This window comes from Equus quagga, chromosome 2 (genome assembly GCF_021613505.1).
Source record: "Equus quagga isolate Etosha38 chromosome 2, UCLA_HA_Equagga_1.0, whole genome shotgun sequence".
Taxonomy (NCBI): domain Eukaryota; kingdom Metazoa; phylum Chordata; class Mammalia; order Perissodactyla; family Equidae; genus Equus; species Equus quagga.
In genome coordinates this window covers 156,250,202-156,269,571 of record NC_060268.1, presented here as the reverse complement: position 1 = coordinate 156,269,571, position 19,370 = coordinate 156,250,202, and the positions used below count along the sequence as shown (strand labels likewise).

Here is a 19,370-nt window from a genome sequence, read left to right as displayed (position 1 = left end):
AGTGGTGCGTTTGTGAGAGCACTAGGCTTTCTCCCATCCCTCTAATCACCTCTCCCATCTCCCGGCCATTCCCTAGGAAGAGAGAGTGGAAGGCAGGGTGTGGAAAAGAGGTTGGCAGGGCAATAAAAATGTCAGGGCCTTTCCTCTCTGCTCCCTTCTCTCTCCATCCTTTCCTGCTTTCTCCCTTCGGTCCTCTCCATCTCCACCCCTCCCTCCCTCCCTCTTTCTTCTCTTCCGCAGACCCTATTGCCACTGTGGTGGTGAGGCAGCCACATTTGGGGGATGAAGCGAGAGAGGTTAATTATTGCTCCCCCAACCCCCACACACCCCCCCCACCACAAGATGTATCTGACTGTCAGAAGGGGTGACAGATGAAGACAAAGTACAGGTACAGCTCCCGCAAACCGGCCCTCCATGTACCAGCCGGGGGTGGGAGTGGAGGGGGGCATGCTACCCAAGTTTTAACCCCTCTGACTCCAGTCTGCACAGCGGGGGAGGGGCAGAGGGAGTTGGGGAAGCTGAGTTAGAACCTGGGTCCGGCCAGGGCAGCTGAGCCCAGGAGACCTGTTGGCCTTCTCACCCTCTGCTCCAGCGATCTGGGGTGGGGGACGGGAGAGAGGCAGGGAGCCACTCTGTCCCAGAGACTGCAGAATCAAGGTCACAAGCAATCATTCCAAGGACGTTACAGGTACAGAGAAAGGGCTCGTGGAATAGCCTAGGGGGTAGGTAGATTTGGGGGCCCAGGAACCCCAATGGGAAGGAGAGTTCTACTACTCCTCCCCCTTCTCCATGACAGTGTCCCCCCTCACCCAAGTCTGTCTCCAGGCATCCTTGTCAGGGTGTGCTTGTCAATGAGAGTTGTGTGTCTGAACCTGTGTGTACTTGTGATGATGTAACTCAATAGGCTCAAAAGGACCTAATATGTCGTGTGCCTCTGCGTGTACATGCATGCACACCCACAATGCTTGGAAGGAGCATCTGAGGGTGCCTGCGAGGGTGCCTGTACCGCGAGCACCGTGTGTTGTGAGTGTTTGTGCACCAGAGAGAGTTTTTGTCTGTGGGCATGGCTGTGGTGAAGGAGTGTATCTCCAGGAGAATGTGGACGTGTGCTTGCAAGTATTGGGGTGTCCACACGTGGGAGGGTGTGGACAAGGTGTGTCTTTCTGTGCATATACAATGTGTGCCAGTGGGAGGGGTATGTGTGGACATTGATGCTGGTGTGCGGTGAGTGTGATTGTGCGTGCGTGTCTGTACGGGCACGTGCGTGTGTGCATGCCAGCCCAAGGCTGCCAGGCTCTTCTCACCAGCGTCCCTCCCTTTCCCAGCTCTCCTCTCTCTGTAAGCAAACGAGGTGAAATAATTACTTTTCTATTTAAATGCCCCATGTTCAAGCCAGAATGAAAACAAAGTGATTTAATAAAATTGTCTTTAAAAGGGAAAAGAGGAAAATAAACGTCTGCTCTGCTCCTCTCCCTGGTGTTCAGGGAGGCCCCAAGCCCTTCAAAGTTAATTAAAACAGAAACTAAAATCACAGAATTGCTTACCAACCTTTTTCCCATCTCCTCCTTAAAGGTAAGGCAGCCCCCAGAAGCCCTGCCTCCGGCCTGGGTCTTGAGGTCCCCTGTTCTCAGGCTCAACTTCTCCCTGGGACCGACCCTCATCCCTGGCAGTCTCCCCGGCTTCCTGCAGCCACATCTGGGGGAGGGGGCCCTGCTCCTTCCCTCCTTCCAAAGAGTCATTAAAGGTCATGTCTGGCCATTTGAAGTCCTTGATGGACACTGGTCCCCATCAGAAGCTTCCGGCACTTGCCGCCTCCCAGGACATAGCCCTCCCTCAGCCCCTGCTGCCCCTCCCCGTGGGTCTCCTGAGTCTCCAGCTGCTCTGAGCTTTATCTGTCTTCACTGACCCCCTGGCCCGGTCCTCAACTCCAGCTCAGCAGAGTTCCGGCTGCTTCCGCCTGGTCTGTATCTGTTCCCCATCAGAGGCCCCATTGGAGCTCCAGCCCTTCAGCAGCCCAGATAAAAGAGATGGATGGAGGTGAGTTTGGGGGATGCCCCTCCCTGCAAGCCATGGCTAGAGCCCTGAGTTCTGACAGGAGCTCCCTGAGGAGGGCTGGGGTGAGGGTGAAGACTGCCAAGCTTTCTGGAAGCCCAGTCCCTACCCATCCCCTCCATGCCTTAGCCCTTCCCCTCCGCCTCAGTCCCAACTCCTAAGGCCTCCTCCACGCGGGCACCAAGACTGTGATCATGCCATCCTCCAATACACACACTTCAGCAGGACGCTCCTAGGCACCTTGCCCCAACCTCCACGCAGCTCACCTGCCCAGAAATAGTAATAGTAAAACTGACCATTTCTTGAACACCTATTGAGTTCCAGAAACATTACTTATAAGATCTCTAATCTTATCACAACCCCCACAGAGTAAATTTTATCACTGTTTTGCAGAGGAGGACGCAGAAGAAGGGAAGCTAAGAAACTTGCCCCATGTATGCACTTAAAAAGCAGTAGAACAGACATTCAAACCTACACTGCAAAACCACATGTCCCCTCACCAGCCTATCCTTGACCTCAGAGCACCAGTTCTTCTCCCAAAGACCCATCATTGCCCTTCAGAGACCGCTGCCCCCAAAGATCCCCACTACTGCCCCCACAATTTAACCATTCTGACACTGGTTCACACACCAGGAGATGGGTGAGGGGAGTTAGGAAGCCAGAGTTCGAACCTGGGTCCCTGCAAGGGACAGCCAAGTCCAGGAGACCTGTGGGGACTTCTCCAGCCCTGCTTCAGGGATCTGGGGTCGGGGACAGGTGGCAGGCAGGAAGTAATTGTCCCTAGAGCCCTCAATTTTCATCCTGGAAGACCACAGCACTTCTCACAGAGACCCTGTCCTTTCTCCCAGGGGACTCCAGATCCCATTTCCATACCCTCAAGTCCGTCCTGCCTCCCGAGGTGCTGACCACCGAGGGGACATGGTAAGACTTGATTGTGGGGTAACATTTGTCACCAAAACTGACTTTAATAACTGTTCATCCTGTTCAGAGAGCCTTCAGTCACCCAGACGGCAGAGAAAATGCCAAAAGTAAGTCCAAGCCAGGAGCCAGCCTGTGTCTTCAGCCTCTCCCCTGAACACCTGACCAGTGGGGACACAGCCCAGGGGTCTAAGATCTCAATGCTGGGAACAAAACAAGGACTGAAAGAAGGGAGGAGAGGCAATGAAGGGACAGAAACTCTGATTTTAGGGTGAAGTAGTCCAGCATGAGAGGTTGAGAAGGAAGGGGACAGCACAAGGTCTTACAGACCTAGAATGAGGCTGGCACCTGAAGACTTCTGGCCTTGCCTCCATCTGGAAAACATCTAGCATAAGTAGGGAAGGAAGGAAGAAATGATTCAGAAGCATCTTTCCCAGTTCAGTCCCAGGAATGTGTGTGTGTGTGTGTGTGTGTGTGTGTGTGTGTGTGGTGGGGGGATGTTCTCTGACCTTTTCCAAGTCTAGGCCCCACCCTTGTTTGAATCCCTTTGGGTTAAGCCCAAACTAGAAGCTAGTAATGGCAGCTAGGCCAGCAATGACCCAGGAGGCTGGGACGAGGTTTCATGGAACAGTGGTGTTCTGAGCCCTGCCTCACCTCGCCCACCAGTGAGTCACCTAAGCCAGGCCAAGCCCTGAAGCTGGCACTCTTCTCTGCCCCCAGCACATCTGGGATGCAGCTTGAGCAGAGAGATGACTAGAGAGCTTTAGGGGCCCCAGCATGGAGAAGGGAGAGGTGGGGAAAAGGGTGGGGTGACTCCATCTGAGCTGGCCTCTGGTTCCACTTCAAGACTGCTGTGTCCCTGCCACAAGAGCCTCTATCTCTGCACCACCACCACCACCTCCATCCCTGATCCTGACCTCAGTGCTTCCTTTAGGTCTCATTTCTGTCCACCAGCCCATCCCTCCCCCAAGAGTTCTCAAACCATCCCCATTATCTGCAACTCTCTCCCAGAGCTCCCATCACTACTTCCCAGACCTGATCCCTTTCAGTCTTGAAATGCCCCCACCACTGCCCTCTGAGAACCTATTCCTAGCCCCAGCCTCCCAGACGCCATTCCCACCCATCCCCAGCCATCATCCTTCCTCCTGAGGTGCTCTGTACTGAGCAGAGAGGTGAGACTCGATCTTCATTAACATTTCATTACTCTAAGTGGACTTACACAGCTGTTCCCCATTTGGAAAGAATCTAGTCATTCAGAGATCTAGGGAAATAATCAAAAAACATCCTAGGAAGTTATCGTCCTATGTCTCCAGTCTTTTTCCCTCTGCCCTGAGCTGCGCGCATACTTAGAATAGAGTCCTAGGTGACAGGACCTGAGCTTTTGAGCAAAAAACCAGGAATCTCCAAGCCCACCAGAGTGTTTAAGCCCATCCACCTCTTACATATACACACATAGAGTTATACATACATGCACACATAATCCTGTAAACATACACACATATAATTAATTCACATGCACACCTTAGAATAGAATGTAAGCTCCATGAGGGCATGGACAATGTGGTTTCCTGTGATGTATCTCCAGCCCCTACAACAGTGTTGGCACATAAAAAATGTTTGTTGATGGGGCTGGCCCAGTGGTACAGCAGTTAAGTTCACACGTTCCGCTTCTCGGCGGCCCGGGGTTCGCTGGTTCGGATCCTGGGTGCAGACATGGCACCACTTGGCATGCCATGCTGTGGTAGGCATCCCATATATAGAGTAGAGGAAGATGGGCATGGATCTTAGCTCAGGGCCAGTCTTCCTCAGCAAAAGGAGGAGGATTGGCAGTAGTTAGCTCAGGGCTGATCTTCTTCAAAAAAAGAAAAGAAATGTTTGTTGAAAGAATGGCACATTATGGAACACGTACTGGGAAATAAATGTGTACATACAGCTATATACACACGTAATAATACATCCATATATCCAATGCTTATGTACTCACATACATATATGCACCTACACAGTTATCCACATACATATATATGCATTTAGATAATCCACATACATGACATATATTGTGATGTACATGCATACATGTATACATACACCTCATTTATAGTACATGTAGACACACATACACACGTATAACTACTATTAACATATTACAGATATTACATATAGCTATCACACACGGAAATCATGTATTTACTACGCATACATATGCATCTTCACATACAGAAAATGAATACAAAATGGAAGCACCTTTTTACTCAGATTTTTCCAGTCAATTTAACAGTCTCAAGGTCCCTGGCCGAAGTCTGGCTGCCACAACCAGAAATATCCACCAGATGGCACTCTTTCGCCACTTCCCGTATTCCCAAGCGTTGCCAAGGATGTCGCCTCTTTGGGCCAAGGCACAAACCTTGCTGGAGCCAGCGTACCGCAGGCGCTTCCTCCTCCCTTCCCTACCTACCAGCGCGGTGGGAATGTTCCTGGTCGCCAAAGTCTGCAGTCTCGGCCCTCTTCGAAGTCGGGTTCATCCTATCGGGCCTCCACGCTTCTTTTGGAGGGGCAGACACCCCGTTGGGGCTCCAGGAATGCTCAGCCCTCAAATCCACCCCCACCCCCACCCCCACCCCCCACCCCCACCCCCTGTCCACTAGCGAGCCAGGGGTTGGCTTCACCCCGGACTCCCTCGGTTCAGACCAACGCGGTTCAAGTCCTCTTCCTAGGAACTTTCATAGTAACGAGCAGCCAGACTCAGTGGCCCCATTCCCCACGACGCCCCGGGCCGGGGCAGGGGGGGGGGGGAGTCGGGGTCATCTGCTCACACGTGGTACCCACACACCTGTACAGCCCCCTCTGACATACTCCCCACACCCTGCCCTGGACACCCAGCTCAAGTCAGCCAAAAGCTGGGAGGAGAATGGCTAGGCCCTGAGACCTGGTACCCTTGGCTTGGTTCGGAGCGGGAAGGAAGCCCATTCCCTCATCTTAAGCAAACCACTTAAAATCCCGGAGGTGGGGGAAGTAGGGTGAAACAGAGCCTCTCCCGCCTCCAGGCTTGAGTCACTCCAAGTCAGCTCCCCTGGAACCTCACATGTCAGGTGTGAGCAACCTAGGAGGAAAAAGCCCAGGAAGGCTTGGAAACCCGTAGGGAGGCGAAGCCGAGAGTTCTGGCAGCGGCTCAGCTTCCCCCTCCTCCTCCCCTCTCCTCCCCCGGGAGCGGCGGGAAATTATTTATTAAAACGCCGCCCGCCTCTCATTTATTTGCGGTGAATAATCCTCGGCATCTCAGCGCGTTTATTAAACCTTTCCCGTCCTCGCATTACTTTAATAATAAATCGCGTGTCACTTTCCAGAGACGTTATTAAAGCCCGTCCGCTGGAGCAGAGGCGGGAGGGGTTGGGCGGGGGGTGGTAGTGGAGAGTGCGGAGGGCGCAGCAGGTCCTCCTATTCCAGGTTGTGGGGCCTGAACCAGCACGGCTGCAGAAGGGGAAACTGAGGTGGTAAGGAGGCTGCACCCGAACATCCTACAAAGTCTGCAAAAGCGACCGGGGAGTACGAGTTCCCGGGGTGGGACCCTCCGGGGTTGGGTCGAACTTCTGCTCTGCAGGTGGGCTCAGTAGGATCGACGGCCTCGCCAGGGGGCGCCTTCAAGCCCAGCTGGGCAGGAGTCCCTGGCAAGAAGAAGCCAGGGACAGATTCCCAGGCTGCCGCAGGATCCAGACTCACGTCCTCTCTTTCAGCGTAAAGCAGACCTCCTTCTGGTCCGGACGCCGAACAGCACTACGCGCCTATGCCTGCCACAGGCGGCGCTCATATAGACCCGACCGCTCACATCCCTACTCTTGCTTCCGCGGTCTCCTTGGAATGTGCCCCAAGGATACAACCCGCTCAAACTGTCGAGCGCGGCTCCCGGAGCCTCTGGGCTCCAGTCAGGACTGGGCACAGAGAAGCGCCCTCCGGCTTAGCCTCTACAGGAGCCCTGCGTGCCGCAGGTGGGGCGGCCAAGCCCTGAGGTTGGGGTTCCGGGCCACGCCCCTCCCAGGAAGCCGGGCTCCCGGCGTTGGGCCCCAGAGGACAAGCTCAGACACCGAGCCAAATGCCATCTCTCCCGTGGTGGCGCCGGGCGGAGCCCAGGCGCGTAGGAGGCCGTTGCCATCCACACACAGGGTCTTGGCGTCGCAAATTTAAACTTTCATTTTCTCCTTCAATCAGTCAGTAAACACTGCTCCTCACGAGTGTCCCTGGGCTAGGTAAGGAGAGTGTGGAGAGATTTGGGGAGCGAAAGAGTGCGGCTTCGTGAGGGACCCCCCAGACAGAGAGAACATGTCACAGTGGGGCAGATGAGGAAACCAGCTTACCATGACTTTGTCTGGGTTCTGCCGGGAAATGGGTGGATTCCTAGGAGAATGCTAGAGTGTGGCCCATCCACGTGCCAAACTTCTCCACTCTCATAGTGGGTCTTACCCACACAGACCTAGTTCCTCACTCTGCCTGGGGAGGGGACGAGAGCGAGAAGAACAGAGGGGCAGGCAATCCTTCTCAAGACCAGCTCCAAAGGAGTGCAGACTCGGATACTCTCCCTCCAACAAGACGGCTCCAGCCTTCCTTCCTAGAGGGCAGGATAGGCCCCAGCTCCAGCTTCCTCTCTGTACATCTGGCAGGCAGGTGCTTAGAGAGCAGGACCTACAGTTTCTGGAAGCCCAAGTCCTACTACCATAGGAGGTCTCCCAGAGAAATTCAGTCTTCATGTGCACATCTGCATGAACCATCTGTGCATCTGTGTGTCTTGGTTTGTTCATAAATCTTTATTGCATGCCTACTGTGCCTAGTCCTGTGCTAGGCATCATCCAACACAGAGTGGTATAAAATACAGTGCTAGTCTTGTGGAGTTTCCAGAATGACAGGAGAAATTAGACATGACCAAACGCCCATCTTACTGCACTGAACTAAATCATGATCCACTGTGCTCTCCTGGACAGCAGATGGTGAACAGCAAAGAGGACTACATCTAGTAAGTGCACCTGTGGCTTAGGAGAGAGGGAAGATTTCTAGAAGGTGAGTTTTGAGGAAGGGTAAACTGAAACTAAGCAAAGATTGGGGATTAGGAGAGTAACAGCAGGAGCTGTGGGGGAAGGGTAGTTAGGAAGACTGGCTGAGCAGGGCTGGAGGGAGGGCTGCCAAAAAAAGTGGCAGGATCCTGGTGTCTGCACCACCCCCTACCCAGCCTAGGGACCAGTGGGCAGCTGTTGCCTTCCGCCTGGTTGGTCCACAATGGAGACTGTCCTGGTCAGGACATCTCCTGCATGGGCTCCTTTGCATCCCACCTCCCCTAGTCTGTGCCTCTCTCCTTACCCTCTTCCAAGTTTGTCTCCCTGCCCCCGCCATGTCTCCCCACCACTACTGCCATATCTCCCCTACTAAGGGCATTAAAGCAATCTATGAAGGGGCTCTGCTCCCCCTTTACAGATGTTCTGAAGAGCAGGGATGAACACTATCCCTACTCACCCACCCCCGTGGGCCAGGGCTCCGGGCCTAGTAGTAATCCTCGCTGTCTTCACTCTCAGCCTCCTCCTCAGGAACCAGGTGCAGGGATGGCAGCTGGGGGATGCCTGTGGAGTTCAGCTGGTCTGCAAACACATGTGGGCAAAGGAGGAAGAATAGGAAAGAGAGACTATCAGTGTATTCCAGTCTGTGGGAAAGCCACAATTGTGTGTGCACCCACTTACACACATGGACACATATTCAAGGGCCTGAATCCACCACCATCCCCCAGCCCCCAGGGCCCAGGGCTCCCCCTTACCCGGTGTGAGAACTGTCAAGCTAGCCGGGGCCTCAACCTGGCCCAGAGCATTGCGGGCCAGGCAGCGGTAGGTGCCCTCATCGCTGGGACGCACAGACTGGATCTGCAGCCAGCCCGTCACCTCAAACCTCTGGGGTCCACCCCTAAACTGGAGCCAGAGGAGGACTCAGGAGGGCCCTTCAAGGGGCTCTGGGCTGCCCCGGAAGGATCTGCTCCCTGCTCCTACCTGCACAGAGATGTGAGGGTCATCCCCTGGCAGCTGAATGTCCAGGCCATCCTTCCTCCATTCGATGGAGGCCATGGGGTAGGCAAACACCTCACAGCCAAAGATCACATCCTGCCCGGTCACATTCCAAATGTCATATGGGTGCAACACGATCTGGGGCTCTGGGGGTGAAGGTGGGAGGCCTGAGAACAGGGTAGCACATGCTGCCCACCAAGGATCTCATATGCAAACCACTGTGGATGCATTTGTGGGGGACACAACACATGCCCAGGTAAACACACACCCCTAAACACCACATGGCACATACACACAGGTACATACAAATGTAGGTGCAGGTACACACAAGGGTACAAACGCAGAGATGGAGATGTACATGCAGACAGGGTGCACAAACAAGCACACAGACCCGAACCTCAGCTTGGCAGCCACACTCTGTCCCTGATTGTTCCCCTGTCCTCATTCCACCCTCTAGGTCCCTACCCTGCTGTGCTTGTAATCAACACCTCCTCCCCCCACCCCCATCCTCCTTTTCTAACCAGGTCCAGTTCCCACAGGCAGGAAGAGCAGCCCTTCCCCACCCTACCCTGGGGGAGGGGGATCCACTTGGCAAAGGCAGGGAACCTGAAACCAACCCGGGTAGCAGGCAGAAAGCCTAGGGTTGTGGGGGAAGTGTTGGGACCCCAGCGGGGTGTTTGTTTTCCAAGCCAGACCCCTCTAAGGGGCTCAGGAAATGAAAGTAACTAAAGCTGCCAAAGAAAACTTGAGGTTCAAATGGCCCGCAGCCCCCTGGGATGGGGCAGGGTCAGGCAGAAGAACCCCCTCCTTCACTAATCTCTAAGCGCAGGAGTCGGGAGGAGGAGAGGCGGGGAGACTGGGTTAATAGCTGGCTCTAAGAATCCGAATCCGCCCAAATGAAACCTGATTGCATCTCTCAGGAACCCAAGTCTCGCTGCCTGGCTCCAGCGGTCTGCGTAAAGTCTGGGAGTCTCTTCACTCTCACTTTTGAGGCCAATCATTGACTATGTGCCTGCTTGCTCAGAGGGTTGGTCCCTGCCAGCGGGGTCTGGAGCTTTCACACTCCTGAGCGCACGTAGCTTGCCGACAGAGCTTGGGACCGCACCTTCAGGGGGAGGTTTCTGCGGTCCAGTAGGGAGAGCAGGCTTATAGTGGGCTCGAGGCCTCCCTGGCCTCTTTTTTGATCCACTGGCCAGAGACCAACGCCGTCGGGGGTCAGGGAGCAGTGCCTCGAGGAACCCCAAGTGCAGGAAGTAGGGGCCCCAGGCCGAGCGTACCAGATTCGCAGGGCCCCAGGTGCGCAACAGTGAGGTTGGCGTCGGGCCGAGCTCGGGCGGCTTCCTGCAGGCGGCAGATCTGTGCGTAGGTGCGGCCGTCGGAACCGCAGAGCGGGCGCTGTGAGCGGCAGGCACACAACGGCTCCGGCACCTCTCCGCGGCTCAGGTCGCCACCTGTGTCCAACTGGCACTCAAGCTGCTCACCGCAGCGCCCGTAGAAGTGGGCGCTGGGGTCCAGGTCGCAGAGCTGGCCCTCGAGGTTGGCGCATTCCCAGCAGCAACCGCACGCGTCGCGCACCCGGCCGGCCAGGCAGCCCCTTGGCGCGGCGCACTCCTCTGGCCGGCAGGGAGCGCAGCCCTCGCCCTCCGCCAGCAGCCGCAGCCAGCCACGCCGCAGGTAATCGGGGCCTGGGGACGGCCGCGCGCCAGTCGGGGGCGGCGTCCGCACCACCAGCAGTAGCAGTAGCAGGGGCAGCGCCAAGGTAGCTGCGGGCGGCTGTGGCATGGTTAGCTGGAAGCCCTGCGAGCAGTCGGGGCATCAGCGCGTTCGTGGCACCCTGCCATGGAGGGAAGCCAGTCGGGAGGTCAGAAGCAGCCTCACTGTTCCTGGTACCCAAGTTTGGCCATAGCACTGCCCCTTCCCCTGCTACCTTGGAGTCAAGTAGACCTTCAAAACAGAGGCATAGTGACCCTCTAGGGGTCATCCAGTTATGCTGGGTGGTGTTGATTGGGCTGTTTTGAAGGGTTGGGGAGAGGTGAGAAAAAGGGGCGATAAAGCTCAGGCACACACACACACACACACACCCCACCAGCACCACCATCCAACTCTGAAGCTTGCTGCGCTAGAGGTGGATGGGAATGGATGGCCCCAGGAGAAGTAAGGAGTTGTTAATAAGGATGGGAAGGGGAGGGGGTGATGCTCTGGGATCCAGGGCGCTCACCTAGTGTCCGGGACTAAGCCCTTCAGAGCAGCCGTGACTCCAGTCCAAAAAAGCAGGCAATGGAAAGACAGCAGAGACGAACAATGGCTGAGCCCGCTGGCCACCTCTGCTCCGGTTTGAGGATCTCTGCGAGAGCCCACGGACTTGGACTCAGAAAGCGGCTCCTCCGCCCCCTCTCCCCGCCCCTCGACGTCGCACACTACCCCCTCCCCTAGTTCTGAAGCTGCCAATTTTATGCAGTCGCACGGGACCCTCCTGGGCCACTTCCCCTGGCCTGGGCCAAAGTCACAGTGAGAACAGAGGAGACGTAACCGGACACCGAAGCTGGGAGAGGACCAGAAACGGGGTGGGGTGGGGAGTTGGGAGTAGGGGATAGGGGGGTGGCTGGGACGCTCGAAGAGTTGGTTGAACGCCTAGGCCCTGTCGCATCTGACTTTACAGTCCCTGGGGTCTGCTAGAGCAGCTGCATAATGGGGAGTCGGTAAGAACTCTGGTGCCAAGTCGGGAGCTCCTGGAGGGCAGGGCCCATCAACGTCGTCTCCCCGCAGCCCAGGATCGGCTTCCCGGCGGCGACTGTCCACCCAGCTTCCCCACCAAGGCGCCGACCGGCGACTCTATCCTTACATCTGCTTTCCCACATCTGGCCTCCTCCTCCCTCCCCACATCCGGCAGGTGCTTCAACCCGCGTGATTAGAGGTCCGAGCCGACTAGCGGCCGTAGGGAGAAGTGAGCGGGGCGCCTCCCCAGCTGGCCTCGCGCTCCGGGTCGGAATTACATGTTATGGTTGCGAAGTTGGCAGGGCCGGAGGCATTCGGTCTCGCGGCCGCCACCAGCGCCACCGTGGCACTTTGGGCTGGGGGCGGGGAGAGTATTCTTGGAGGCCCGCCCGCCATGCCCGGGGTCGGCCAGGCCCCGCCCCGGCCTGCCCCTAGCGGCTTACAGAAGCCGCGCTGCAGTCCAGTTTGTAGGGGACGGAAATAGCTTCGCAGCCGGGGATGGGGGGACCTTAGTCAGACCTGGCCCAGAAGGACCTGGCCCGCAGGCCGGCGTTGAAGTTCAGGGCGGGACCGCGGCCTCAGAACCGCCCAGGGGGATCGGCTCCGCATGCGCACTGGAGGCCCGCAGTCTAGCTCCAGGATGCAGTCCAGAATTCTCCCTCCCGGCTTGAACCCTGCCAAGCCCTTTCACTTAGGAGTTTCCTAGCCGCGGACATGCCACTCTTGGCCACAGGGGCTCTGCTGAGGTGGACGAAGGCAGGTACACTATCACCCTAGTCTCCAGCTCAGAAGAGGAACGGAAAGCGACCTTCACGCGCCGTCTCGCAAACTGTCGCGAGAATCAGAACAGGAAGTCTTAGGAGTTCAGAACAGGAAAAGCCCGCGGGTTTTAAACCGGGAAAAGAATGGGCGGAGCCAGCTGTGGCTGGAGGTGTCGGTTGTCCTTGGCCCTGGGGGCAACTCAAGTGTACGCTTGGGGCAGAAGTGAAATGTAAGAGAACTGTAGGAAGCCCTGAAAAAAGGCAAGGGAGACGGGCCTTGAAATTGCGGAGCTGACGAATGGAGCCACCCAAGGAGGGGGCTCTGGCTCTGATTTACAAAATAAGTGGAGGAGAGCAGAGGGCGGAGAGCGATGCCCCGGATACAGAGCGGAAGCAGTCTCTAATCTCTTAATTAATTGTTAGCGGCTTCTAAGACTTGGAGCTACAATTTAAATTACAAACTCCACAGACCTAGAAGCTCTTCACTTACTTTCACACTCAGTGTATTTATTGCAGCTAGTTGTTTACTTGCAGTCTTTGCTATGCCTCTGGTGGGGCCAAGCCCTGGTGGTTTAAGTGGTTAAGATTTGGTGCTCAAATCGCAGGGCCCGTGTTTGTTTCCAAATCAGGGAACCACTCCACCTGTCTGTTGGTTGTCATACTGTGGGGGCTGCGTGTTGCTGTGATGCTGGAAGCTATGCCACCAGTATTTCAAATACCAGCTGGGTCACCCATGGTGGACAGGTTTCAGCGGAGCTTCCAGACTAAGACAGAAGAAAGACCTGGCCACCCACTTCCGGAAAAAGTGGCCATGAAAACTCTGTGAATAGCAGCGGAACATTGTCTGATATAGCACTAGAAGATGAGAGGAAGGTGCAAAAAGACGGGAAACGGTTCTGCTTTGCTGTGCACAGGGTTGCTAGGAGTCAGAATCCACTCCATAGCACTAACAACAATAGCATCTGGTATTAGAAATTGTGCCTAACTCACCGCTGCATCTTGTGAAAGTAGCCCCCCGCCTGGCAGCACAGTAAATTCTTAGTAAATATTTGTAGATTAGATGTGAGAGACTTTTCCTGAGTGTGAAAGTCGTTTAACCTGGATTTTCTGAGTCGCTGATAAGGAAGGCTGGATAGACAGGGAAGGAGCGCCCTCTGGTGGGTTTGTGGCTGGTGACGAGAACATGACGACGCATACAGTAGGCGCCAAAGATGTTGACTCTAAAGATCTGTTTTTATTAAGTAGAGTTTTGTTGCAGGAAGATGCCACATATTGTAAAAATACTTTTAGAATGGAAATTTTTTGCATAAGACACAATTGAAAGACTAGATACGTTTCCAGATCATCTGACACTTTATCCACTGAGGCTGCAACACACCTTCTATACCATCTATTCACATCATAAACTGTAAAGAAACAGCAAAAAATGTTTGCACATGCTTTGAAAATGTCGACTCCGTTTGGCCGGGTCATGCAAAACTGTTGCGCCACAGGAAAAGGATTCTCTAATTTAGATGGTGCAAGCACTGCAAGGGAGAAGCCAGGTGAGGTGGCAGCATCCTTTGCATCTACATGAGGGAGGCTAGACTCCCATGGGGAGGGGGAAGTTAAAATTTGTTGAGGAACAGATAGTCCTGTCCCCTTTCCCTCCCCACCCTTTTCTGTAGATGTTTGTATTGAAGGAGGAATGAGGTACAGAATGTAGTTTGCTTTCCACTGTGAATCACAGCCTGGAATTCACAGGTTATCGTACCTTCACTTTCTTTCAGTCACTGACCCATGAAATAATTGTTAAATATAATGACAGAATGACATGGGTCCTACGCAAATGAACAACATAAGATGAAACAAGGCGTGAAGGATCAGTGTGTAACTTGTTAAGAAATTACTTGGGAGGACCCACACATTCTAACCTATCACTTCCTGAACCCTGTTTTGATACAGCGAGTGAAAATAGTGGGTTGCAACTTTGAGGAAGCAGAAGTGAAACAAATGGTCCAGAGTGACCCATTAGAGATGGATACAGAGGAATTGTACTTCCTGTGAACATTAGAATCAGTTAAGTCAAAAAAGGCTCAACATAGATAATTAAGATGGAATATCTTGTAGCTGCCTACTATAACAAATAGGTGAACTCGGTCAAAGTGAAAAATATGTGTAGGAAAATAAGATTAAGTAAAAAGGAGAAGTATATGAATATCGATCACAACTGTGTAAATATTTATAATATATATCATCAGTATGCACCCTCAAGAGAATTTGGAATGAGGCAAATGGTTGAGTATAATGCTCACCATTTATTTTTTGTTATTTTTCATAATAAAAAAGTAGAAGCTATTTTTATAGGTAAATTAGGATGTTGAGATAAATGTAGAAAGTCGGGACAGCTGGGTGGGAAGATAACGTTATAATTCAGCTACAAACAATGTTACCAACTGAAAGCTGGAATCTCCAGGGGACTGGCTCTCTGGAATACCTAGGTGTTAAGGCAAGCTGAATGAGCTTTAAGACATGCGGAAAGATATCAGGTGAAAAACTTCGTTGGTTTACTTATATCCCAGGAGGCAACTCCACCCCCAACCCCCCTGCCCACAGTTTCCCATCCATCTTTGAGGTGGAGACCACAGTGCCATCTGACCTGACAACTTAGCCACATTTTGTATTGATAAACTTAGAAAGGATGTTTAAATCATTTAGACTCAGCATTTCTTCTTCTCTCATTGTTTTTAATATTTTTTTCATTTTGAAGTATAACAGACAAGCAGAAAAGTGCACAAAATGGATAGACATCTTGATTAATTATTACAAAATGAACACTCATGTGACCATCATCCAGGTCAAGAAATAGAACATTATTAACAGCCCCAGAAGCCCCATCGTACCCCATCCCAATCATTAATCCCTCCTTTTCCCCCTAGATAACTACTTCTAACTTTATATTTTGGTTTTACCTAATTTTGACTTTTATATAAATTGGGACACACCTATTAGCAGGAGGATAAGAGCAGGAGAATTTAGCAGGAATGGAATTGCTGCTTCATGTGAAATGCACGCATTCAACATTACTAGTTATTACCAAATTGTTTTTCCAAAGTGACCATATCAATTTACATAATCACCAGCAATTTACGAGAGTTCCTATTGTGCCACATTCTTGCCATCACTTGGTATTGTCAGTCTTTTTAATTTTAGCCGTTAAGTAAATATTTTAGAGCCTAAGATTCTAAGATGGCCAGTTCTGCAAGGATTTCCTCCCCTGATTTTAAAAAAAAATTTTATTTTGCAATTTGAGACTTGCAAAGAAGTTGCAAAAATAGCTACAATACTATTAACTATAGACCTGATTCAGATACCAATTTTTTTTTAAGATTTTTTAAAATTTTTCCTTTTTCTCCCCAAATCCCCCTGGTACATAGTTGTGTATTTTTAGTTGTGTGTCCTTCTAGTTGTGGCATGTGGGATGCTGCCTCAGCATGGCCTGATGAGTGGTGCCATAACCATGCCCAGGATCTGAACCAATGAAACCCTGGGCTGCCAAAGCGGAGCGCAAGAACTTAACCACTCGGCCATGGGGCCAGCCCCCAGATACCAATTTTTACATTTATTTGTGTGTGTGTTTATAATTGAAATTTTATCACATGTATAGTTTTTTTAAGTATGCCCTTTTTTTTTTTTTTTTGGTGAGGAAGATTGGCCCTGAGCTAACATCTGTTGCCAATCTTCCTCTTTTTTTTGCTCTCCCCAAAGCCCCAGTACATAGTTGTATATCCTAGTTAGAAGTCATTTTAGTTCTTCTATGTGGACTGCTGCCACAGCATGGCTTGATGAACAGTGCGTAGGTCCAGGCCCAGGACCCAAGCCAGTGAACCCTGGGCCACGGAAGCAGAGCACATGAAATTAACCACTCAGCCACAGGGTCGGTCCCAAGGAGCATATCACATGTATAGATTTGTGAATAAATGGGTGTTCTGGGATAGGAGAGGCTAAAACTCATGCCAAGGGAAAAGCTAGTAGAATCTAAAATACTAGACAAAATGTCATTTAATATATAAGTTGCTTTTTAAATTATCATCAAAAGTCATTGAAAGGAAAGGAGGCTAGTTGTCAGGAAAGCTAAATACTCTCACACCTTTTCACAGTCTATATCTACCTATTGGGGCAGCTGTGGGCATGGGTGGAGTCCCAGGGTCACTGGTTGAAGTCCACTTTTCATTATGGCACACGAAGAAGGAAGGATTTGGTGATGATGACTGAGGTTCCCGAAAGCGGCAAGTTCTTCAGTTGCGCCTCACTTTTTCTTTTTTTTTTTTTGTCTTGAGAAAGATTAGCCCTGAGCTAACATCTGCGGCCACTCCTCCTCTTTTTGCTGAGGAAGACTTGCCCTGAGCCAACATCTGCGCCCATCTTCCTCTACTTTTTATGTGGGATGCCTACCACAGCATGGCTTGCCAAGCAGTGCCATGTCCGCACCCGGGATCTGATGCGGCGAACCCCAGGCCACCGAAGCAGAACTTGCAAACTTAACCACTGCGCCACTGGGCCAGCTCCTCACTTTTTCTTGAAGACAATTTTCTGTAAGTGAAGCCAATGAGATAACTTTCTGCTGACACCTCTACGGTGATTCCTCATTCCTTCCACCATTATTTTATATATTGTCCAGATGATCCCCAAATTTCTATCTCTGGTCTAGACCTCTCTCCTGAACGTCACACCAATATATCCAAACTGATGAATCCACTTCTGATATTTTCTTCCAAGCAGCCAGGGAAGGCCATAAACAGCTTCAGCCTGCATCATACTTATTGCTTCCAGAAAAAGCATCAATATACCAAATTTCAGGGGAACCTTTTATCAGCTCTGCTTGGGTGATGTGCTCAACATGGATTAATCATATGGCCGAGACCTAGCCAGCCTGGAGCACGAGACTCCCCCTGTAGCAGATGGAGTCGATACCCCACCCATTTACCCTTGGCCACACCAACGGTTACCTGCAGACAGTTCCTGTACACACTCATGGGTCTCTCTGCCTGAGGGAGTCTGCAGGCCCCTAGAGTGAGCTCAGCCAGCAAGGTGGGCTAAAAATGCCACAGACTTAACTCAAAAGCAAGCCATATCTAATGGGTGCCAGGAGTTGGAGGATAACTGCCCGGCTTCCTTCCCTTTCAGTGGGATAATTCGGAGGTGTTTTCTGTCCAGTCTTGCAGAAGGGCTCCAGTGGGACTGAGCCTCCGTTACCCTCCGTGGTAACCCGTCCACTGATGCACCCTTTATTTGCCTTACCTCCTTTCTCTCACTTCCCTTCTCCCTCACCATGTTTTCTGGGATAACCTCCAAAATAAACTACTTGTACCCAATCTTTCTCTCAGAATCTGCTTTCCGGGGGAACAAAAACTAAGATAACCCCTGTAAAGGGAGGAGGCCATCAGTCCAAGAGCCCCATCAAGACCATACGACCAAGAAAAGATCTTGGACCCCAGAGCTACATTTGTTTGTGATGGTATCCATGCTCACATCCCACTTCCCACTTCGCTCTTAAGACATGGAATGTAGCGTTGGCTTCTGTGGGGAGTCGGGCAATAGGTTAACATCCAAGACTCCTCTGAGCCAGCTATTTCCCTGAAACCAAAGAAGAGCCTGGGAAATGTATGCTCGGAACTCCAAGGAACAAACAGTGGGACGCTTTCTCAAGGGCTGGTGGCAAGCAAAGGGGACTATTGGGCAGGAACTACTTGACTTTTAGGCACCCAAACCACACAGACAATTCTGGGCCGTAGGTGAGCACCAGAATATGAGTATAATGCTGAGCAGAGAACAACTGCCATCTCTGTTCAGTGTGGGCAACTCAGCACTAACAGGACAAACATGTTAGAAAGAACATGGGCTGGAGGAACGAACACGAGGCTCAGCGCGAGCCTGCTCAAAAGTCCATAAACCTTACGTGTCAATATGCTCAGCCACACAGAACCCCAGATACCTTCGTGTATTTTCTACCATTTTCCCCAAGGATAAGGCACAGGAAGAGAGGTACTAAAAGGTGGCAATCAGGAGAACTGCCTAGCAAACCTCCTAGCCCTGTCCCCTGACTGGGGGAGACCCAAGTGGGGAGTTTGTTGAGTAGAATCACACTGAAGTGGAGCTCAAGAAATGTGTAGAAATACGGGGCTTTAAATTAAATATGGTGCTCCAGGGTCCTGCGACTTGACTTGCTCTCACATTGCCCTCTACAATATTTCAAAAGAATTTGGATTTATTACAACAGAGCAGGCTGCTGTGACCCAGGTCTTATGCTTCAGGAACTGCCGACTACTGTTGGCGAAGGGGACAGCGTGCGCAGTGGGTGGCAGCTACAGAGGCCCCCCAGTCTAGGAAGGGCCTCCTGGGAGAAGTTCTTATTTTAAGTTGGAATCCGGGCTTCCAGTCAGCTTTGCCAGCAGCTGCAACCCATCTGAACCTCAGTTTCTTCTGAGAAACGAGGGTGAATTCAGCCTTCAGACATGTTGTATTTGGCAGTGTTTTTAAGTTTTTACTTAATTGCCAATATTTAAATAGTGAGAAATTTATACAAAAATCAAGAATTTAGGGGCCAGAATCATCAGGCCAGGACGTTGAGAGAGGCCTGGAGAAGCACCCACAGCAGCTCCATGTGTTGAGATAGGGAGGTAAGAAAAGTCAGAGCTGATATCTAAGCTGCGGGTGCTGCCCGACTTTTTGAAAAAGAGGATCAAAAGCAAAAGAAAACTAGGGGAATCTGGTCCACCCGGCAACCATTGAGGATGAGCACTGGCTGCTGTTTCAGGTGGGGCTGGCCCTCTCCAGCTCACCACAGTCTTGGCGGGGCCTACTTCCCTCATTTAAGATTCCTGCCTGCCCCTATAGCCTTTGAGTTTATGAG

At 52.1% G+C, this 19,370-nt stretch overlaps 1 protein-coding gene across 4 annotated transcripts; it reads right to left on the bottom strand.

Moving 5' to 3' along the window:
• Nucleotides 1–7,743: 7,743 nt before the first annotated feature.
• KAZALD1 (Kazal type serine peptidase inhibitor domain 1) lies at nt 7,744–12,541 on the bottom strand. Of its 4 annotated transcripts, none has more exons than XM_046651686.1 (6): nt 12,161–12,541; nt 11,221–11,346; nt 10,280–10,836; nt 8,988–9,148; nt 8,762–8,909; nt 7,744–8,588 (listed from the first exon to the last, which is right to left on the bottom strand). In XM_046651686.1, the coding sequence occupies exons 3-6, from the start codon at nt 10,782–10,784 to the stop codon at nt 8,494–8,496; spliced, it is 909 nt and encodes a 302-aa protein (XP_046507642.1). In that variant the 5' UTR covers nt 10,785–10,836; nt 11,221–11,346; nt 12,161–12,541; the 3' UTR covers nt 7,744–8,493. The 4 variants fall into 4 exon arrangements, with proteins under 4 accessions (XP_046507642.1, XP_046507650.1, XP_046507664.1 ...); XM_046651694.1 differs by having other exon boundaries at nt 12,237–12,541; XM_046651708.1 differs by lacking the exon at nt 12,161–12,541 and adding an exon at nt 11,996–12,014.
• Nucleotides 12,542–19,370: the final 6,829 nt, after the last annotated feature.